The sequence below is a fragment of the Phocoena phocoena genome, chromosome 18, assembly GCF_963924675.1.
Source record: "Phocoena phocoena chromosome 18, mPhoPho1.1, whole genome shotgun sequence".
In the NCBI taxonomy this organism is placed as follows: Eukaryota; Metazoa; Chordata; class Mammalia; order Artiodactyla; family Phocoenidae; genus Phocoena; species Phocoena phocoena.
Genome location: NC_089236.1, coordinates 15976014 through 15999872, shown reverse-complemented (window position 1 = coordinate 15999872; position 23859 = coordinate 15976014). Strand labels below are relative to the sequence as shown.

Below are 23859 nucleotides of genomic sequence, written 5' to 3'. Positions count from 1 at the left end.
GGAGCAAAATGCAGTAGCTGAAAGGTCACATACTCTATTCAAGAGGCTCCGCGGTCTGAGGACTTCCTTGGCTGCCTCTCCTCTGGCCGCATTTTGCCTGCACACCCTCCCCCTGCACGCGTGGTGGGATGTGCGTGGTGAGATACCAGGTCGCACTGGTAGAGACAGAGCCAGCAGTTTCCAGCCCTGACTCTGTGACCCTCCACCTAGTCTTTAGCTTTTGCAAGATATGTTGTAAAAGTCTCCAAAAATTAGCTCACTGAGCATTTGGTAACATGTATGAAATTTCTAAAAATGTTTATACTCTGATCTGGTTCCACGGTTGGGAAACTCTTCTAACTAAATCAGAAATGGGAATAAAGTTTTATGTATAAGAATGTTCATCCTAGCAAAACGTATAATAGTTGAAAGTTAAACAACCTAACAGTAAGTGAAATAAGGTACATCCATGCTTTGGGATATTATGCAGCCATTAAAAATTCCATTTATGAGAGTATAAAATAGTATAGATAAAACCTTGACTTTTAAGAATGAATTCATTTATGTTAAAAGTTATTCTGTCGGTTATATTGTGGAGGGCCAAGGCAGGGAGAAGCATATAATGAAACCATGAGGGAGAGCTCTGGAGCGGAAAGCTGGAGTGAAGGACAACGAAATGGAATAAATGATTTTTGTGAATTAAAATATCATAAACCCCGGAAACCCACAACCATCGCAGCCCTGGCTCTCATTCTCCATCCTGGTTATGGGTCGTGCAGGGCGAGGAGGTTGGCCCGGGTGTAGACGGAGAGGGCAGAGCAGACAGGGCTCGCTGAGGTGGCTGACTCGCTGCCGCCAGAGGCGTCGGGTGGAAAGGGCTCTGCTGCCCATCAGGAAGCAGTCGCCGCAGAAAGAAGAGACTCCCCGCCCCATTCCTCTGGGCTCCTCTGTGTCTGCCAAAGCCTCTGTTGTGACGGCTTATTGCTCTCCTTTATCGTCCTCCTGTGCTGCTTTGCCATTCAATTAACGGGCCAGGTGAGTAAACATACACTGAGCACCTCTGGTGCACCCAGGTCTGTGCACTGTGCTTGAATACAAAGATGTGGAGCCTAAAGTCTACAGTGGGGACAGATTTATAATCCAGCAAAGTTGGATCCAGTGAGTGATGGTGACATTTAGAGACGTGGGCAGAGGTGGGAGCCTCACCTAGATTGGGGGTGTTGGAGGGAAGGCTTCCTGCAGGAGAGGGCTCCTGAGTTGCACCTTGAAGAGGGAGAAGAGGTTACCTGGGGGATAAAAGGTAGGTCTGCGCTCCAGGCAGAGGGAGCAACCACGTCTTGTGAGAGAATGGCTCCACCAAACGCAATGTGCGTGTCCTTCTCGTTCCCAGAACTAACATTGTATATTTGTGTTGGTGTAGGGTCTGAGTCTTATTTGTTTTGAATATATCCACAGAGCTTAGCACAGTGCCTGCCGTATAGAAGACGCTCAGTACCTGCTTATTGAACTGATTTGAAATGAATGCTGTGATTTATAAGCCAGCCTCCAATAGAGACCCGTTGTTAGGTCATTTACATAGAACTGGAATGGGACCACAGGGTGATTATTTTGCCTCCCCAGTCCCATCCTGTTTCCTGTCTTGCAGCTTTTCCTTCCATCTTTCCCACTGTTCCTGAAGCCTGTGGTGTAACAGTCTGAGCCCTGGGAGAGTCTGTTCACTCTTCCCGACTCTGTGTTACCAAGAACTCCCCTTCCCAGCTCGGGCTCCTTGCAGCCTGATGTGATGTGCAAAAACTAGAGGTTGATATTATGATGGTTGAGATAGCATGGGAACGCGCTGGTCGCTGCCTTAGGCTAACTCAACAAAAAACAGTGTCACAGAGATGGTCCAGATGAGGTCTCCTGCACTATAATCAATAGCTCCCGTTTATTGAGTGTTTCCCATGCACTAGGCATTGTTCCGTGTGCTTATATATATTCACTCATTTAATCTTATAAATTTGTTTATTTTTAATTTTTTTACTTTTGGCTGCACACGGTATTTGTTTTTCTCTTTTTGGCTGCGTTTGGTCTTCGTTGCAGCACTCGGGCTTTCTTTAGTTGTGGCGAGCGGGGGCCACTCTTCGTTGCAGTGCATGGGCTTCTCATTGCGGTGGCTTCTCTTGTCGCGGAGCACGGGCTCTAGGCACGCGGGCTTCAGTAGTTGTGGCTTGCAGGCTCTAGAGCGCAGGCTCAGTAGTTGTGGTGCACGGGCTTAGTTGCTCCGCGGCATGTGGGATCTTCCCAGACCAGGGCTCGAACCCGTGTCTCCTGCATTGGCAGGCGGATTCTTAACCACTGCACCACCAGGGAAGCCCCACTCATTTAATCTTAACAAAACTATTATCATCCCTCTTTTATGGATTAGACTTCTGAGGCTCAAAATCTTAAATAACTTGCTCAGGGTCATATACCTAATAAGGGTAGAGCTGTCACTTGAGCCTAGAATCTGGTTCCAGAGCCTTTGCGCTTCTGATACCGTATATCAACTTCCCATTTCTTCATCATAAACCATCCTTATCCCATAGTCACCAACAAAGGCCAGAGGGCCTGCTTCTCATGGTGCAATGCTGGTAGATGTTGGTGTGTATTAGTTAGGAGGAGGTGAATGGCGTCTATCACTTGGCACACAGAAAACCCTATTTAAGTATTTCCATGTTTGTTTGGACAGGATGAACAGCCCATCCAATTAAGTCTTTAAAGTTAAATAAGCCTTTCTAACCGTTCTTTTTACCAGTGCCCACCATTATTTAAATCTAACACGATGTTTTAAAGAACCTGAGCCACCCATTTTACATGTTGTCTAAGTCCATTCTGGCCGCCATAACAGAATACCATAGACTGGGTGGCTTATAAACAACAGAAATACATTTCTCACAGGTCTGGAGTCTGGGAAGTCCAAGATCAAAGCACTGGCAGATTCAGTGTCTGGTGAGAACCCACTTCCTGGTTTCTAGATGGCTGTCTTCTTGCTATAACCTCACACAGCAGAGTGGGTGAGGGAGCTCTCTGGGGTCTCTTTCATAAGGACACTAATCCCATTCATGAGGTCTCTGCCCCTGTGACCTAATCACCTCCAAATATTGAATATGAATATGATTGGGGGGGGACACAAACACATGTTAAATAGGGGAAATCATATATTTGTCATCTTTCTCTTTTCTGTCCCCCTAATCCTTAACTAGTCAAGCAAGACCATCTCCAAAGCTTCTCCTTGAGATGAGCATTCCCTGACTTAACAGGTATGAGTAGTGGAATAGGTGAAGACCAGCACAGAGACAACACTGGTCAGCCAGGAAAAGAGATGTCTGTGCCTGTTTCATGTCCTAAGAACAGGCAAAAGACAGTCATTCATGTACTTCCTCCTTCGTTCAATCATTTGCTTATTGAATGCCTACTGTAAGGCAGGCAGAATTCTAGATCCTGGGGGTCCTGTGGGAAAAAGCCAAAGCCCTGGCCCTCCTAGAACTTATATTCTGTTGGGACAATAGGCAATGCTCTGAAGAGAAATACCGTAAGGAGGAAAGTGGTAAGAGTGGTCAAGGGAGGTCTCTGAGGAGGTGGCATTTGTGAGGGGACAAGCCAGTGATAATCTAGGGGAAGAAAGTCACAGGCAGAGGCAACAAAATGCAGAGACCCAGAAGTAAGAATGAAACTGGCCTGTTCTAGGAACTTTGGGAAGCCCAGCTGACTGGAGCAGAGCTAGTAAGGTGGGGGAGGAGAGAGAGGGAAGCCCCTATAGTGGCAGAAGCCAGAATCACCAAGGGCCTGGAGAGAACTGTGGGTTTTACTCTGCATGGGATGGGAAACCACAGGAGTGATTTAAGCAAGGGGTGTTCTCATCTGCTTTGTGTTCTTCAGTGATCACTTTGGTGGAGAATAGACAACAGGGACAGGAGTGGAAGCAGGAAATGTTGTATGAGGCTAGTAGTATAATTTCAGAATTTAAAGAAGGTGCTGAGAGTCCCATCCATCCTTCACCCCTATTCCCCACATGTTAACATCTTTGAAAATTACAGTACACGTATCAAAAATCAGGTAATTTTGAAACAACACTGTTCTTTAATCCGCACACGTTAGTCACATTTCTCCGGTTATCACACTAATATCCTTTTTCTGGTTCAGAATCCAACCCACGACTACACCCCACGTTTGGTGATAACGTCTCCTTAGTTCCCTTAACCTGGAACAGTTCTTCAGTCTTTCTGTGCTTTCATGACCTGGACATTCTTTTTTTAAAGATTTTTTTTTTGATGTGGACCATTTTTAAAGTCTTTATTGAATATGTTACAATATTGCTTCTGTTTTATGTTTTGGATTTTTGGCCCCGGGGGCATGTGGGATCTTAGCTCCCTGACCAGGGATCGAACCCTTGCCCCCTGCATTGGAAGGAGAAGTCTCAACCACTGGACCGCCTGGGAAGTCCCAACCTTGACATTTTTGAGTACTAGCCTGACTGTCCTTCCCCCCTAGAAAGTCTCTCCATTTGAGTTTGTCTGATGCTTCCTTATGGTTAAATTTTTATAAGAATAAAACAAAAGTGACGATATGCCTTCTCAGTGCATCATATCAGAAGGCACGTGATACTGATTTGTCCTCTTACTGGTGATGCTAACTTTGATCACTTGGTTAAGATGGTGTCTGCCAGGTTTCTCCATTGTAATCACCCTTTGTAATACATCAGTATGTTGTGAGGAAATACCTTGAAACGTTGAAACTATGTAAATATTCCGTTTCTTATCATATATCTGACAAACTAACTAGAGTACTGTATTTGTATACAAATCTTTTTACATTTGGCCTTAGTACCATTTTTCATAGTTAATTTTGTCAATTCTTCCCCTAACCCCCTTCAGTGAGGTTGTACCACTTATTTGTAATATGGCTAGGTTCACTTGTTTCTGTTCATATTCCATTCTGGGTTCTCCTTCCCCTCCCCCTCAGCAACACACACACACGCACACACACGCACACCTCACGCGCACAGAGACACACACACTCCTAGTTTTTATTTTTTACTTGTTTTCGAGTATGTGAAATAGTAACATGATTCCAAAACTCAAAACCAAACCAAAAAAACACAACAAAAAGTGTCTCTCCTTCATCGCTTCTCCATTCCTATTCCCCAGCCTCTCCCACACACCTGCTGTCATTAACAAATCTCAGTAATTTCTCATCTACCCTTTTTTCTTAGATGAGAGGTAGCATAATGTAGATATTCTTTTGCACTTTGCCTTTTTCCCTTTACAGTATATCCTGGAAATCATGTCATAGCCATCCAGCAGGTCTTCTCCATTCTTTTTCATAGCTGCATAGTACTCTGTGAATGTACCATAGTTTTATTTGCCCACTCTCTTATATGAGCATTTAAGTTGTTCCCAATGTTTTGCTATTTCGAACCATGCTGAGATGAATAGAGTGTGTATTTTGGTGTATTTGATGGGAGCAGGGACAGTATCTTCAAGATAAATTCCTGGAAGTGAGAGGGCTGGATTGAGAGCTCAGTGCGTACGTAGTTTTGTTGGATATGGCCTTCCCCATGTTACTGGTTTGCATTCTCATTGACAATGTATGAGAGTGCTTTTTTCCCCCGGAGCCTTTACAACAAAATGTGTGTCATACTTTTTAATTTTCTAGGCAAGAATTTTAACTGTGGCTCATACAAGGATAGTAGCAATGGAGATGGTGAGAAGTGCTTAGATTCTAGATACATTTTGAGGGAAAAACCAATTCAGAGTTTATAGTGGGTTGCTTTGGAGGCTAATGAAACAGTTTTCCAACCAGGGTTCTCTCTAATTCTGTTTAAGTATTAGGCATCAATATTAACAGTGTAAACTAATAGCTTCTTTTCACTTGTCTGACATTTTTGAAGCTTTGGGTGACTCTCACCTTCCTCTTGGACCAGCCTTATTATAATATTCTAGTAATTCTGTGGCATTGTAGTAGGTAATGGTACTGCTCTAACAAATAACTTTCAACATTTCAGTGGCTTAATGCAAAGGCGTTTTCCTCATGCATGTAACAATCCAGTGCAAATGTTCCTGTTCTTTTCCATGTGGTGATTCAGGGTCCCAGGCTCCTTCTAGAATTTTTCTCTGTATCCTGGCGTCTTGGAGTCCTCCAGGAGGAAGTATAAAGAGAAAGTGGAAAAGGAACGTCTTAACTGCCTCGGCCTGGGAGGGATGCATATGACTTCCGTGTACTTTCTGGGTTCCCTTGCTGAGAACTGGTCACATGCCCCCTAGTTGCAAGAGGGGCCAGTTAATGTGGCCCCTGTAGGAAGCAACTTTCCAGGGAGCACTGTATATACAAGAAGAGGGAACATGAATTTCAGTAAACAATTAGCTGACTCTACCACAGCTATTTAACAAAGTGAGTCATTCTAGTACTGTGTGGGAATAAACATTTTGCACGATGGAATGCATATCCTGAAGCATTACATTCTCAGATACTGAAGGAAGGTTAGGGGTCGGGGGATGGTTACATGAAGTTTAATAACAGGGAGAGAAGATGAGTTATACAGAAAGAGAAAATATTTAGCTTTGAAAGGCTAAGTAAGCATAACAGAGGAGTTCCAAATAACGAGATTTGTGGATGAAAAAGCAATTTTTGTGTCTTCATTCATCTGCTCTTTCGTTCATTCAACAAGTACCACCAGAGCCTGTTTGCTGCTGGCCCTGTGCTTGTTTTGGGGTGGGAGTGGGGGAGGGAAGAGGAGATGGGAGCTGCAGGGGGTGGTCAGCACAGGTGCACTGGGGGAAGTGGTGTGTATTCTTACAGGGACAGGAATATATACAAGCAGAATGTCGTGCAGGTATAGGGAGAAGCTGTTAAGCATAATCCAGGATAGTGGGGTTTTTTTTCCTTTTGACCTTGAAAAAATACTTCTGAGACATTATATGAGAGAAACTTTCCTAAAAGCTTTTAAAGTGCAGTACTTCATTAGAACAAATTGATGATCTAAAGAAGAAAAATGTCGGATTCCAACAAATAAGAAACAACTTGTATGTTCTTTTCAGAATATAATATTTTTCAATAAAAATGAGTATTTCTCGTATTCTTAAGTATTCATAAGCTTTGTGCTCATCTTATACATAAAAAGTTACTATTGTTCTCAGTACACAAGAAGTTTGATTTATGATGGGACTGCCAGGGAAGAAAATCTGTCGTAATATTTTATGGCCAAACCACTGGAGTGATGCTGATAACCATCTGTACCGCACACCACAGTTTACAGAGTGGTTCCAGGTAATTGGTCCCGTCATGCTCACTGTAACCCTGTGAGGTAGGGAGTGGTTAGGCTGATATTATCCTCAGTGGTATTGTCGTATTACCATCATCCCCAGTTGACAGTTGAAGAAACTGACACTTGAGGATGTAAGTAATTTTCCCAGAATCTATAAATTTAAATTCCCAGAGAGAGAAAATAAATTTTAAATTCTGATATTGTTGTCTATCAACACCTGTATTCAAGAATAAAATAAATCTAACTGAGCTTTTTTAAAGTCCCGTTTACTGCTCACCTGCTGTCGGGATGTGGGGTAGACGGGGGCTTAAAAACTATGGTCAATATTTCCAAACAGTGTGGTATTTTCTGTTCTTAGAACTATGTCTATTTTTTGAAGGTCAATTAATTACCTTTTTCATTCCCCTTTGGTCTTTACAGTAATTGATTTTATGGTACATTAAATTTTGGGGAAAAGTGCATAAAGGGTGGGACTTTTATTCTTGGAGCCCATTTTTTTCTCTTTGGGGACTTACTTGTTCTTTCAACAGAAGTTTGTTGTGTGCCAGGAATTGCGCTAGCTCCGAACTCCTCTGCTCTCACAAGTTGTTGGTGAATAATGTTGTCACTTTGTGACTAATGACCAGCTGTGTCTGTTCTCTCAGGTGGGGTGACTGCTCTCTGTTGGGACCCCGTCCAGCGGGTGTTGTTCTCGGGGAGCTCCGACCACTCTGTCATCATGTGGGACATCGGTGGGAGAAAAGGAACAGCCATCGAGCTCCAAGGACATAGGTAAGGCTGCTGGTGCTTTTATTTTTTTATTTATCATTTATTTTTTAAATTTATCTATTTATTTATGTGGTACGCGGGCCTTTCACTGTTGTGGCCTCTCCCGTTGCGGAGCACAGGCTCCGGACGCGCAGGCTCAGCGGCCATGGCTCACGGGCCCAGCCGCTCCACGGCACGTGGGATTCTCCCGGACCGGGGCACGAACCCATGTCCCCTGCATCGGCAGGCAGACTCTCAACCACTGCGCCACCAGGGAAGCCCCCAAATTTATTTATTTTTTATTTTTGGCTGCACTGTGGGGCGTGTGGGATCTTAGTTCCCCCACCAGGGATCGAACCTGCGCCTTTGGCAGTGAAAGCACCGAGTCCTAACCACTGGACCACCAGGGAATTCCCTGCTGGTGCTTTTATGAAGAACTCTGGGAAAAGATTCCCGGCTGAAAGCTGGAACAAAGGCACGCGGGCCAGTCTTTGTGGCAGGAGCTTAGCCTGGGGATAATGTGACAGGAACGCAAATAATGGCCACTTTGATTTATATCTGTACATAAGTATGTTTATTTATTTATACCCCATTTTAATCCACAGAGGATTTGAGAGTGCTTACAAAAACCACAAAATAAAATAATGGCAGCAAAGAAATAAAAGGTAAAAAAGAGAACCGGGGAAGACTATAAGAGTAAAAATTTGAGAGTGAGAGAAGAAAGAGCTTCAGAATATAAGCTATGAAGGCCTACAGAATTTCTATAATTGAGTTCAAATGTGTTTTCAAGATTCCTGGCAGCTTAAGGAAAAGGTATCCTCACCCAGTACATGTTGTACTTCCCCAGATAGTTACTGAGTGCTCGCCTGATTAGTACCAGGCTCTTCTTCCTTAAGGAGTGGATTTCAGGAGACGGAGGGGAAGAGCAGAGAAAGCTTTGTGCTTCCTTGGAGCAGTTCTCAAACTTTGTTGTCCGCAAAGAATCACTGAGAAATCTGTTAAGTAGATTCCTGGGCCCTGTCCTCTGAGGTTCTCTCCACTGGTCTGGAGCTGTGGGCATCTGTGTCGTAACAAGCCTCCCAAGTAGCTCTGCCAGTGACCCTTGGACCACACTCTGATTTGTCCCACGTGTGCTGCCCGAGGTCCCCGGAGGCAAAGCCTGATTGTGTTGCCAAAAAGAATTTTCAGTCTGCTTTAGAACTCTGAAGCTAATCTGAATTGTCTTTAACTTTTAAAGTTTTCAACCTGATCTTAACTATGACTCTAATATATCAACTCCCATGAACTGACTGGTTTTAAGTGGCATTAGCTCCGCCTGTAGGTCTGCCTGGAAACACGAGTTTCAAAAACTTCTCCTAAGAAGTTAAATTTACAGTTTGGAATTATTAGATATGAGCTAATTCAATTTTAGAGGGCCCATGCACAAATACTTACTTTTTGTGTTAGAGTTTAATTTTAGAGACATAGCTACTAAGTCCTTCATTCCCACATGAGAGAACAGATCAGTTGTCCGGGGCTATACTTGGCTTGTGGGACCACTCAGACCTCAGTATCAGCTCATGAAAGAAATCACTCCCTTATATTTCTCTCCATGACAAGGGGACACATATCGAGATCACGTAGAAGGAGTTGACATCCATGTAAGTGAAGAAAAAGAAAAGCAAAATACAGCCCTGTTTCCTAATACTTGGTTACCAGCTACTCTACCAAGTAATTCCTGCTACTCGGGCTCCCTCCGAGAAATCAAATACAGGCTTTGAATGAAGATCAGCAGTATTTCGTGGACTCATTCAAATTAGCTCATAACTAGTTTTATTTCTACGCAGTGGTTCACAAAGACTGCAAGCAGGGCGAGTGTCAGTACTCACCGCCAGCGTCACTGGGTGCTGCGTGTCCTTAGGCAAAACGTTGTTCTGGGAGACTTGCATCTACAGTTGGATAAGAAAGGAAAAGCTATAAAGTGGAGACAGAGTCTCTCAGTTCCAGAAAAATGAAGCCTAAACTAATAGGTCTTCCAGTTTCTGAGACATACAGGCTTGGCCTTTTAGAAGATGAAACGAACCATACTTGGAGTCCATCCTGATAGGATGGCACCCTGGAGCCTGGTGCAGTGGACAGGCTGGTGAGATCAGGAGCTACCGGTCAGAACTGCCTTGAACAGGAAGAACAGCAGAAGGCCTTGCCTGGTGCTTTATTTATTGATAATTCAAGCTTAGTAATAAGGTAGAGTCTATGAGGGGCTCCTTGACACCAGGTCTTAGTCTGAGAGGGGTTACCCTTGCTGTCACAGAACTAGGAGAAGTAAACTTCCTCAGCATCGTTGGTGTCACGCTGTGAGAGTGGGTTTGAGTGCCCGAGGTGGGGATAGGGAAGCACTGGAGCTGCTGACAGATGGAGGAAGACGGGGTTCACAAAGAAGGTGCAGGAAAGAAGGTCAAGGGCATCAGGCAGGATAAGGCCCACGTTCACAGCAGCCATTCCTCTGCCCTGAAAATTGGCCACTGGATTGGTGTTTGGTGATTCCTGTATTTGTTTCTCGTTTTTTGTTTTTTTCCAAATTATCAGCAATCTTTTCTTTCTTTTTTTTAAAATTTTTATTGGAGTATAGTTGCTTTACGATGTTGTGCCAGTTTCTACTGTACAGCAAAATGAATCAGCTATACGTATATATATATCCCTTCTTTTTTGGATTTCCTTCCCATTTAAGTCACCGCAGAGCATTAAGTAGAGTCCTGTGTGCTCTTCAGTAGGTTCTCATTAGTTATCTATTTTATACGTAGTATCAGTAGTGTATGTATGTCAATCCCAATCTCCCAATTCACCCCATCCTTGATTCTTGTTTGAGTAGCGCCTAATACTTTGTCAAAGAGCTTTCAAAACACACAGACACCTCAGTTTAATCTTACAATAACCCTATGAAAGAGAGAGGTCAGATATCATTTTTTCGGTGAGAATATTGGGCTTCCATCCTCAAAGACTCCAGCTGGTAGCTTAGGTCTCCCAGACCTCAGTTCAGTCCAGCAGAGAAAGCTTCTCAGAACCTTCTTTGTATCCAGCGCTGTGCTAGGCTCTGGGGAAACAAAAATGAACATTGAATAACATGGTCCCCACCATGCCCCATGGTGTTTTCTTTCTTTTCTACTTTAGAGGCCAAAGACTTTCTGCTTGGGGCCTCAGGCTGCCCCTTGCTCTCCTACAATTCCTCATTTTCCCACCTTCCCCCAGGATGACTGTTGGTGGCCAGAGTTCCAAATCAGGGGCCCAATCGTTGAGCTTGGGCACCGGGAAGAGCAGACTGGACCAGAGATTCCCCACCCCTCAGGGTGGGGAGACTGCCTTCCCCTCTTCTGGAAACGTCCAGCCATAGTGTGGAGGGACAGCTCCCTGTGGCTTCTGTCCCAGGTTCTGAGCTTTCACACCATCCTTCATTGGCAGAAATACAACATTACTGTAGCTAGTTTGATTTGATGTGTAAAAATCCCATCAAAGCAGAGAGAGCTTTAGCACAAGTAAGTGATTGATGACAGCAAAAATGTTTCCAAGTCCAAGGAAAAAAAGCTGAGAAAGTATACTTCTATAGTACAATAGTATCTGCATTTGAAGCATTTTGGTATTTTTATTCCCTGCAGCAAGTAGAACATGATTACGTGCCAGCTCTGGGGAAAGAAAGGCAAACAAAAGGTTCCAATTTCAGGGGCCAGTTATGTTTTTCAAGAATCAGTTACCAGTTAGATGGATATTATTGAAGCATAAACCTGGACATTTATTGTCCCGTGCCCACCTTGTCAAATCTAATCATGGGACTTGGACCTTTTAGATTCTTTTTTATTCTGATAGGTATAGGATAACACCTGTCATTTCATGACTGACTTTTCTTTCATGGCCATATTTTTTCTTTCTAATAGTGTTTTCTTAGGACTCTAAGACTTTCTGGCAATTTAATTTAATGGTAACTTGACTTAAAGCACAGGTAAAGGTCTGCGTGGTCCCTTGTGATGGATCCCTCCACCAAGACTGGGATCCGCAGGCTGCATGAGGCTCAGTCACAGCCGTGGCCCTGGGCCCACGTGGCCTGTGTCTTTGCCTCCTCTTTCCACAGCCCCAGCTCTGGGTTTCTCTCTTCCTCTTCTTACCATGGGTAAGACTTTTGTTATAAGCATCTTCGAATTCTTTTGGTAAAGAAATAGGCTATTCACAAATAAATAAACATTGGGAGAATTTATGCTTTTCTCTTATATCAAAGTTATGAAAGGAAGTAAAATTCTGGCACTCAGGTTCTTCTGGGTTTGGGGGAGAGGGACCAAGGATAAATATGTATGAGAGCTTTCTCTCCTTCCGAATCTGAGATTAGGAGCGTTTCTCCTTGTCACACTAGAGAATCATTAGGGGTGATGGGAAGAGATGTCTTTTCTATTTTTAACTATTTAGCTAACTAAAGACATAATAGGTCAAAGTATTAGCAGCTAAAGTTCTTTACAGAGGGTAGCATCTCGTCAAAGAGCGAGGGGTTGTATAGTGTGGTGACTAATAGTAGCCTTTGAGTCAGGCCAGGCTGTATATGAGGAAGGGCTCTGTAGGCTTGGGCAAGACACCTCATCTCTGATCTTCAGTTTCCTCATCTCTAAAATAAGGACAATATTGGAAAGAAAAGCCCTCAAAGGTTGTCAAAAATCAGAAATAATACAATGCATGTAAAATAATCAGGACAAGAATAAGGGGTAATTAGTGGCAATTGTTAACATTATTCTTGTTAATAAAAATGATAATAATTCAAAAATCGAGCTTTCAGATAAGATCACTGTTTCTCCCTGATTGTAGCATTTCCAATGGAAATATTGCCACATACACCTACTCCCTCTATACCTAATATATTCAGCAGATGTTCATTGAGCTCCGTCTACAGACCAGACTTTGTATTGGGCTCTTAGGACCCAAAGGTGACTAAGAAAACAGTCCCTGCCTCTATGGGGCTGTGCTAGACGTATGAAAAGGTGGTAAAGGTGGGTCAGTTTGCCATTTTACTGGAAAGCAGGTGGCCTCAGTGGGGGAGATTCCCTCTTGATCTGGATCTTAGTAGATGAAGAGATTCTCATCGTTCTGCTCAGGGTTACCCAAACAGAACTGCATGAACTAAGTACGGTGTTCTCAGGAAATTGCAAGTGGACAGAGGGCCAGTGGCTAATCTGAACTTCCACTCTAGCCAGTGAACAGCAAAACGTTGCTGATGCACAAACCAATGTTCCTGGAAAGGAGACCCCAAGTTCAGGTTCAGCCTTGGCTGTTGTCCAAGAATCCCTGGGGAGACGATCCTTCTAGGGTCCCTTTGGTGTGGGATAACCCTAAGTATCAGTTATCCTGGAGACCTCTCATGTGTGGATTGGTCACAGACCTTCTCTTGTCCTAGGAGGTCTGGAAAACTTAGGAATGTGGGAGTTACGAATATAAGAGAGAGAGATCTCTAGAAGCAGATGCTTAACTGGTTAGATTTCACCAAGTGGGCTGGGAATTTTCATACTTTGGAAAGTTTCATTTCTTTGCTCTACATTTAAGTTCCCCCTACTTTGGGGATGGAACAGGGCCTAAGTTGACGTTTGGGTAGATGTTAGCCTGTGTCTGAAAATCTGTTTCTATAAAGAGGATAAAGGCTTCTCTACCCTTTTTCCTTAAGAAGCGTCAGACACAGGACCAGCTTCATGGGCGTGTGACCTTTGCAATCACACGAGGCCTCACGCTTAGAAGGGTCCCATGCTTGGTTTAATGCTCTACTGTCACCATCTTGTAATTCTTTATTTTTTTGACAAGGGGCCCTTTGTTTTCATTTTGCGTTGTGTCCTCCGTGTTACATAGCTTGGCCCGATGAGAAATACTGCCTCTAGGGCTGGTGAGAAAGGAAGTGCGGCCATCCCACTAAGAATAGTCTTTGTAGGTGGTGGAGCCTGTTGGTCGTGCAAAGTGGGGTCTTTATACACTCATAAGAGATTTGCAGTGCAGTTCATGGAATGCTCATCTATGAAATAATAACCAGTTTTGAGAGGCATTCTAGTATAAATGCTACAGTGATGCCAGATCAAACATGAATGCAAGAAGAAGGTATCTTTTACTTTTTATAACCGTTGATCTGTGAACCTGGGGATGTTCCCTCATCTCGTTTTTAACTGCAAGGTGGTTGTATTTTGAATCCTTAAATCAAGAAGCCCCTGAGCAGCTTTATTACAAAGCTTGGGATACAGCATTCATCACTGTGTTCTCCTGTGTTGGAATATTAACAGGACTGGAGTCCCATAAATTATGTATCTGTTGCTGAATGTTGCTGCCAGCTATGAGTGGCAAAGCACTTCCTTCTGTAGCTTATTTCGTTTTGCAAGATCCTTGACGTGTATCAAGGTGTCTTAACAAATGAAATGTAGTTCAAATCACAGGGCGGTCATGAATCTGTTCAAATAGATAGATTTTCCTTCTTGCCCCGGAATGTCACAATGGTGTCAGTCCTTATTCTAAAATGTATGAAGTAACAACCAGGAGAGATAGAAAACAATTGACTTTGTTTTTTAATGAATACATGTCAAAGATTTTATATTAGTCATTACTTAATAAAGGAGCTGGTAAGATGTTACAGCCAGTTCAGAGGAAAATCCAGAGTAGAGACATGCAGAGGCAATGGAGAATGCTGCAGTGAATTTGTATTTTCACAGTTGACTTCTTCCATGTGAGGAAAAGGATGTGGAAATTAGTTGCATCTTCACTGGATAAAATTCATTTGCAGTAGTATCAGTTTTTTATAACTTACAGAGTTATAAAATAGCATAAAGATACTGAAGGTACAGACCCCCATAGAGTCAGAAAACCCAGAAGGGTGTGCTAGACCATACCTGATATTCCATTGAAAAGATACCCAGTAATTTCTTTTTGCCCATTTCAAAGTTTTTTGACCTACCTGCGAGTTCTTCCTCCTCCTCTCCTGTAATCAGAATAATCTCAAAGATTATTCTTGATCACACAAAAAAAGGCTGGTCTCATAAAGTTTGGCCTAATTATGTACATTGGGGCAATAAGAGTGTAAATTAACCTGTAGGCCATCTTGGTTTGCTTTGCAAATATGGAGCCATACAGTATTAAACAACTGTTAAGCCCACAAAATTTACAAAAGTTTTTATAAGGAATCTTGGATTGAGCTTTTCAGAACCTCTGTTATCTGCTATCCCAAGGCTAGGAAACTGAGCCCAAGAAAATCTCCACCATTTTTCACCTATAGTACTTATAACCTTGGTTGAATTCCTCGAGGGTTTCAACATTTGCTAGCTTCCTGGCCTGGTAGCTTTCTTACCACCTGTAAGGCCAGGACCCTGCAAACCAGGTACCAGGCCAGTTTTCCTTTTGGGAGGGGGATGGTTATAGGCATCGACTCCCTTAATTCTGAAAGGGGCTAGTCATATCTGATTCAATGAACCCTCTAATATGATACTCTAGGTAAGGCCTTGTCTGCCCAATGATATACTATGGATAGATTCTAATTAAACCTGTGAAGTAACTATATTGCCATGAAAATCAAGGGGACTCAGTAACAGATTTTGAATTCTGGGGGATCTCTGGGAATTGGATATCATTCTTAAATGTTTGGATTTAGCTTATCAAAGCAGAATTTACTAAATTGTAAGTTAGAGATAGCATCAAAAGTAAGAGAAAAGGCAGCCTCATATATCCAAAAAATAGAACATTAAAGCAACGTCAACAGTATTCCAGACAAGTAACCACAGTAAAATGTTCCTCTTCAGTTCATTCAGTCCTGTGTCATTAATTCTTGTTCTGCTGGGTTTTGGTTCAGCAGTCTGCATTTGTGAAGCCATCTGCATGCAGACTAAAAAGAGTCCAGAAATCCAAGGAGATCCTGACTCAATCCACTAGCACAGTTTACAGATTATCTAAGCAATGTCAGTTCAGTACCCTTTGCCTAAGAGTCTATTTGTTTAAATACCAGTATTTTAAAATACTTGCTATATAGAGTCCTTTCCCAGGAAACTCTGAGATTGACCTTTCTGGCCTGTAGCTTATAGTGGAGGCTTCAGGCAAGAATCAGAATAATACAAAGTTACCTGTAGATATTAGAGACTTAATGGTTAATTTTTACTGTTATAAATAATATCAGAATTGAGAAGAGTAAAACTCTCTATTGAGATACCCTATATAACTATTTCCTAAGAGATTTGATCAGTATTTTGCCTGCAGGTAAAAACAGACAATGAGAGCACTGATAAATCTCCAGGGTCTTCCCATGCAATATACAATTTCAGAAATATATTAATAATATTTTACCCATACTGACTTAACCTAGGGAAAACTAAGCATCTCCTCTGATCTGACGGCTCTTCCTGTAACACTAAACAAATGCAATTAGTAACACAGCAATTATGTATAGCATCTCTATCTTTATAAGGCAAAGGGAACAAATCTTTATGATTTTTCTAGGACCCCTCTAGAAAATCTTAAAGATAGTTTTAGATAATCTAAAGATCGTTTTTAGTATTTAAAAATATGCTAAAAAAATTTTTTCCCCCAAAATACAGGGCTCAGTGTGGGAAAGCAAAAGCATTTTCAGAGGATACTTGATATCTTTAGATACTTGATTAAGATAGGAGCACAGGTGCCTAAGAAACAATACTCGGTTATCTATATAATCGAAGTAACAAGAAAACATTGGAAAATAAATGTAGAAAGGAACACAGTCTTAAAGAATTTAGGTCTTTTCACAAATGAGGGCCCGTGTTCCTTTTTCTTTTCTTAAATAATCAAGAACTTTTCAAGTCAACATAAAGCTCTGAAAATAATTTTTGTGAGACACAGAATCTCTGCTAGCTAGGCAGATTCCATAGGAGGTAAAGAATATCCTTTTGCAGTGTAGTCCAAGGCATTACTCAGTAAACTAAGGAAGCAAGCCATCAAAACCGAGGGAACTATGCCAAAATTTTAATGTATTTTATAGCTTTTTTATAAAGACTCAAGTATTATAAACCAAAGCAAGTAAAATTCATTTTCCATGTTTTGTCTTTTATTTTTCTCTTTTATATTCTGAAACAAATTTATATTTTACTTTAGAATTGCCTTTTTCATTCATTTATGCTCTCTCGAAAGTATATAATGGAGTTTTCCAGAGGCTACCTGAGTGACATTATAACAAATGCAGAAAGAGATGAGTATTTGGTTCTTGCCTATTAAGCCAGACATTAGAAAGACTTGCACAAATATTAAACAATGCCATTTTGTCTTCAGAATATTTTGTTTTGGGAAATATAGTTATTTTCCCCAAAATATACGTTATTTACGTTAAAATGCAATGGATTCATCATTGCTATTTTCAGATGAATCAGTAGTTTAAAAATTTCTCAGATTTGACTTGACTTCACTGCCGAGGGCCCGGGTTTGGTCCGTGGTCGGGGAACTAATATCCCACGGGCCATGTGGTACAGAAAAGAAAAAAGAAAAAAAAACCAATACTTTTTTTTTTTCTTCCCCCAAAACACAGACACAATCGTATTTCCTTTTCATTACTGCACCTGGCATAGTCTCAATCACCCATTTTAATTATAATAATTAACCAAAGTAACTAACTTATATTTCATAGAGAAGATTGGGAGGAGGGAGGATGTGGATAATTGAGAACTTTCCATCACATGCAGGCATTTTAGCACAGCTAGACTAGCACAGCTCATGAATCACGTGACATCAATTTCTACTGTGACATACATCACTTTTGCATCCCCTGAAAGTGGCAAAAAGGAACACGTTCATTTGACCTGACTCACCTCAGTTACAGCCTCTCTACAGCACACAAAAATAGGCAAACATATATAATCATATATGCTTATTATGCTTTGTAATTGAAGTTTCAGTTACTTAGAAATTATCTAGGTAGGTATCCAATGACTATCAATTAGCTCAACTTACTATTAGTCCATTGTAAGTTACTTAAAGATCTTGGGAATGATCTTTAAGTTGATATGCTATAAAACATAATTGCTGTATATATAAAAAGTTTATCAGAATAATTAATTGAACACAAACTTATTTTTCAAAATCTTAAACATTATATAGGCATAATATTAGCTTATTTGACTAGTTATCCTATATAAATTTAGGAGAAATCAACCCAAGTAAAACAAAATGTACATCTGCATTATATTTAACACTGATTAATCCAGAAGAAGACATACCTGTGTTTTAAAACTCATCATGCTAGTCTTATTTGCCAAAGAGTTACCCTAATTTTGTGAACTTGGATTCTTAAAATATCACTGAGTTGGGGTGTATTTTCTGTGGAATAATTTTTAAGTCTAGTAAATTTAAAGTTTCAGAGGTTCAGTTTCCTTATTTTCTGTGAAGTTTAGGAATATTTAATTTATATAAGTGCTTGCTTATCTTTATAAGCAAGTGCTTATAATATAAAAGATGCCATAATCTAATTTATTGGTACCCTCTGGAAACAGGAAAGCATTCCATACACAAGGCGTAAAGGCCCTTCTGAACTGCAGACACGGACGCACAGAGCTTAATGGCTTCAGTCCTACAACTGCAGCCGCAAGTGAAAAGTAAACACAAAAGCACACAAAAAATCACCAGTTGAGATTTCACAGAGTTATTCTCCTTCCCAGTGGCCACAGAATTCTTAATGAATTTGAGCTCAAAATGGAAAAATATTCAAACAAAAACAACCAAGAAACCAGATTCCTTGTTCTCTTTTTGCCACGGGAACATAGGTCTCTATCATCTTTTGTTGGTGATCAAATTGTCAGACCCTGAAGCTGAATTCCCCACCAAGGGGGAATAACTTGTCAGCCATGTATGAACTAGAAAGAAAAATAAAACACAAAATCAGTAAAGAGGGCATGAAAACTAGAGAGACAGAGCATCAGTGAAACTCAAGTCTGTTGCTGTGTTGGATTCACCCTGGGAGCCATCTTAGGCAGCACAGGTTACCTGGCTCCGTCAGGTATGCCCAGCGGACACTTTGTTGGATGACCTTACAAATATAACATGAACAGATGGCACAGACTTTACTTAATTGATCATTTAAGGAACCAGTAGAGCAGCTTTTTTCCTTAAGTGTTGGTAACTGACAAAGACTACCTCTTCTTGGGGCCTTAGCATCTTACACGAGCATGTTTAAAATTTGAGCTATAGTTGATTTACAATGTTGTGTTGGTTTCAGGTGGACAGCAAAGTGATCCAGTTATATATATACCTATTCTTTTTCAGATTCTTTTCCATTATAGGTTATTACCAGATGTTGAATATAGTTCCCTGTGCTATACAGTACGTCCTTGTTGTTTATTTTGTATATAGTGGTGTGTATCTGTTAATCCCATACCCCTAATTTACCTCTCCCCCACTTTCCCCTTTGGACATAAATCATAGCAATATTTTCTTAGATCAGTCTCCCAAAGCAAAAGAAATAAAAGCAAAAGTAAACAAGTAGACCTAATTAAACGTATAAGCTTTTGCACAGCAAAGGACACCATAAACAGAACGGAAGGACAACCTATGGAATGGGAGAAAATATTTGCAAATGATGCAGTCGACAAGGGCTTAATTTCCAAAATATACAAACACCTCATACATCTCAATATCAAAAAAACAAACAACTCAAACAAAAAATGGCAGAAAGGGACTTTCCTGGTGGCACAGTGGTTAAGAATCTGCCTGCCAGGACAGGGGACACGGGTTCAAGCCCTGGTCCGGGGAGATCCCACATGCCGCGGAGCTACTAAGCCCGTGCACCACAACTACTGAGCCCGCATGCCACAACTACTGAAGCCCGTGTGCCTAGAGCCCATGCTCCACAACAAGAGAAGCCACTGCAATGAGAAGCCCGCGCACTGTAACGAAGAGTAGCCCCTGCTCGCTGCAAGTAGAGAAAGTCCGCACGCAGCAACAAAGACCAAACGCAGACAAAAATAAATAAATTTTAAAAAAATATGGCAGAAGACCTAAATAGACATGCCTCCAGAGAAGACATACAGATGGCCAACAGGCACATCAAAAGATGTTCAAGGGCTTCCCTGGTGGCGCAGTGGTTGAGAGTCCTCCTGCTGATGCAGGGGACATGGGTTCATGCCCCGGTCCGGGAAGATCCCACATGCCGCGGAGCGGCTGGGCCCGTGAGCCATGGCCACTGGGCCTGCGCGTCTGCAGCCTGTGCTCTGCAACGGGAGAGGCCACAACAGTGAGAGGCCTGCATACCGCAAAAAAATGTTCAACCTATCTAATTATTAAACGAGCATTTTGACTTATTTTAAGTGTTGAAAATCTTGAGTACTCTCCCAATGTTAGCATGTTGACAATTCCATCCGGTTTCCAAGATCTGCTCTTGGGTGGGGCTCAGCGGTGAGTGTGCATGTGACCAACTGCTGGGCTTCCTTCCCTCAGGGCTCTCTCTTGGGAACTGTTCCTGAGGGAACTTCCTTCCCTCAGGGCTCTCTCTTGGGAACTGTTCCTGAGGGAACTTCCTTCCCTCAGGGCTCTCTCTGCTCTTGGGAACTGTCACTAACTCTTGCTTCTTTCGCAGTGACAGAGTCCAGGCCCTGTCCTATGCACAGCACACGCGGCAGCTCATCTCCTGTGGTGGTGACGGTGGGATTGTCGTCTGGAACATGGACGTGGAGAGGCAGGAGGTAGGTGTCACAGCAGCCTCGGGCCACCCCCCTCCTCAGCCACTGGGCTGGGCTCTGCAGCTCCTACCCTGCTGAAAAAAGCTTCAGCCTCCCCTCCTACTCACTTCTTCTTTCTTTTATGAGTAAACCATGAAATAAAACATGTTGTGTCAGAAAATTTTTAAATTCTGGTATGAAAGGAGCTTCCTTTTTCTTTTTTAACCCCTCATAAATTGGCACGTAACACTTAACGTAATGGAGGTTTCGTAAGAATTTCAACTGACACTAAGCTGGTTAGACTTTAAATCTGTTGTACCATTACAACAGCAGTTCAGGCGAGAAAGAGGAAGCAGCTATTTTCAGGTGAGTAGCCGTTTGCTATGAAGTGCCCTACGAAAACAGAAAGCGTAGTACTTTATGTTATTGGGGAAGTGGTGGCTAGTGTGTGAGAAATGGTATTTGATGAAGGATCCTTAGTTTGGTATTAATAGAAATATTAGAAATAATCTTTTTGTGTTTGCGAGTCATATTCTAAGCAGTTCTCCAGTTATAAATATATACATTGTCATTTTTTTAGGCATATATTTAAGTTTTATCATAACATTCTTTTTTCAGTGAATTTTCTTTTTCATCTTTGAGCATCTTAACAACGATTTGCTTACTGAATATCCCCTTTGACAGGTACTTTGAAGTTAACCATTTTCTCATTTCCCTAGAATTATGCTAAGTAAACTTTCCCTTTGACAGTGTGTATTCTTCTAATTTATTTCCTTGCGGGATGCAAGAATTAGAAAAGCAACACTTGAAAAATTAGACAAAAGCGATTTCCCAACTTCTTTCCATACCCTCACCCCAATCTCATTTCAAGGGAGTAGTTCCTATTACCCATAATGCAGTGCCTTTCAAATACCAGTAATTAAATGCTTAAGGAGATTGAAGCTTGATTTGCTCAAACCATAAATCCACAGGAGTTCTATTAGTAACTAATTAAAATGATCCTTGCCGTCAGGAAGTAGGGAATTGTGGACTGTTGCTTTTGAAAGTACCACTTGGCCCCGTGGGCGTAAAGGCAGAGATGTCGGCACAGTGTGTGCTAGCCGTGCTAGCCAGGACCCCATGTGACTCGTTATTCTGCATGGTGGCCTGTTTTGGGTGACGGACAGTCACACCTGGTCTGTCCTGGCTTCTTCCCAGGCCTGACTGGCCAGACTTGGGGAGGGGAACTGCTGGGCTCTTTTCCCTCTGTGCACACAGCCTCCCTCCTTGATAGACAGAGGCCCAAAGGAGGATAACGATGCAGTGTTCCAGAGACGGAACCAGGTGGTTGGTGGGCAGTCCGCCGAGCCATCTTGCTTCAGTTATGCCTTTTGACATGAAAATATCTGGGCGCTCGGTACTTGGTGACTATCTTAAATCTTCTCGAGCGATTTAAAGCTCTAAATGAGCAGTGCTGGTTCCATCCACTTTTTGCACGTGTCCCGTTTTGTAAACATACATCCCCTGAGGTGTATCTGTGGAGCTGCTACCTAGGTGTGGCAAGTGCCATGTGGCACTCAGCTCAGGAGGCCTGAGGTGTAAGGAAACTGTCCCTGCCCTGAAGGGCGGGTGGCCTTTCTGGAAGAAAAGACGTGGGGGAGAAAACTTCAGAGAACTATTCAATGGTATAAATCATTCAATCACAGTTGGTGTGAGTTAGAGCATCCGGACGGAGGATTGTCATCGTCGGCTGATGTTCTCAGCGAAGGGTCTGTGGCAGGAGAGAGTGTTAAGAGCTTGACGGGCCTGAGTGCACTCCGACCAGAACAAGAAGCACCAAGAGCAAAGAGCGGGCAAAGTGGTCGTGTGCAGAGGCAGAGGCAGAGAGGAGGGGACGGCAGCCGGGGGGTGGGCCGGCGGGGGGAGACCTCAGGTGGCCGAACACAGATCAGGTAGACATCCCATAGGTTGAACGTGTGTTTGTACAGTTAATGAAACGCAATTTCTCACAATTTTATTATTTTTTTAAGTATATATAATACAGGTTCTTTGTAGAAAAGTTAGACTGAGTACTTGTTAACAAAGACAATGTCAATTATTCATGATACCACCACCCAGAAATACTGCCCTTCACATGTTGGCAAACATCCCTCCTTACATTTTTCTCTGCAGATACATGTCAGATTTTTTTGTTGGACAAAAAAATGGAATCGTACTACACATGCTGATTGTTTTTCCCCCTTTTCAGAGCCCTACTGTCAGTTCCCTCCTCATAGACACCCACTTATGTATCTCATATGTGTCCTAAACCAGCACGCTTCCTTGTAAAAGGTGTAGCAGGGTGTGTGTGTGTGTGTGTGTGTGTGTAAGTTGTTTGTAAATCTTCCTGATTTTCCTGCATCATAAGTGTACTGCAAAACCACAACATAGATAAGTCTTTTAGGGGTAAAATGTTGTCTTCAGCTAAAAAACTTTGGATTATTTTATTAAATCTGCTTTAAACGAATTAGGGCATGAAAATTACCAAGTAAGTGAAAGGCTTACTTCTTTTCTTCAGTTTTAATAAAATAAATAGACTAAGAATTAGAGCTCTTAAAATGTCCCCTTTTTACTTTTTTTTTTTTTTTTCTGAGAAAATATGTAGCTTTAGGTTCATTTCTGCTTAAAGGTAGGGCAATAGGCTAAGTCCCTGAGTCTGTTCTATAACAGGTCTTCCTCAGAAAAGGATTACATCAACAAAGTCCTTCCTGAGCCTTTACTGTGCTGCTGTCCGTTGTGAAGCCCGGAGAGGGGAGGCCGTTGTTTACCATATTTCTCAAACTTGTTTGAGCTCAGGCCTCTTTTACAGTAAGTGTCCTGTCAGTCAAATTGGCGTGCCCTGGAATTCACTTTTGGGAAACACTGGGGTTGGGTGTATTTTCCCCGATTCCTTGGGTTAGGTGATATATGGAAAGAGACCAGTCTCTCTGCCAGAGGCTGAATTTACAGAGTAGAGCACGGAACTCTAGAAGCAAATGTAGTGCCCCCTACGGAGAACCTATAAAGATTTGATAAAGAATAGCTTTAAGCTTCACACATCCTTTCTGACATAGTTTAGAGTCCTCGCCATGGGGTTGGGGAATAGTGAACAAAGCCAGGATATTACATGACCCATGAGGCAAGGAGCAGAGCCTTACACCCTGCCAGGCCCTGCCAAGACAGAGGACCAGTAGCTTCCCTGAGAACCCGCCG

The 23859-nt window shown here is 42.2% G+C and overlaps 1 protein-coding gene across 1 annotated transcript in view; it reads left to right on the top strand.

Moving 5' to 3' along the window:
• WDFY2 (WD repeat and FYVE domain containing 2) overlaps positions 1–23859 on the top strand; it is a 171840-nt gene that overhangs the window by 141108 nt on the left and 6873 nt on the right. The window contains exons 7-8 of the mRNA XM_065896046.1: positions 7909–8035; positions 20568–20673. Coding sequence (XP_065752118.1) covers positions 7909–8035; positions 20568–20673 — 233 coding nt within the window. The remainder of the gene's footprint in view (positions 1–7908; positions 8036–20567; positions 20674–23859) is intronic.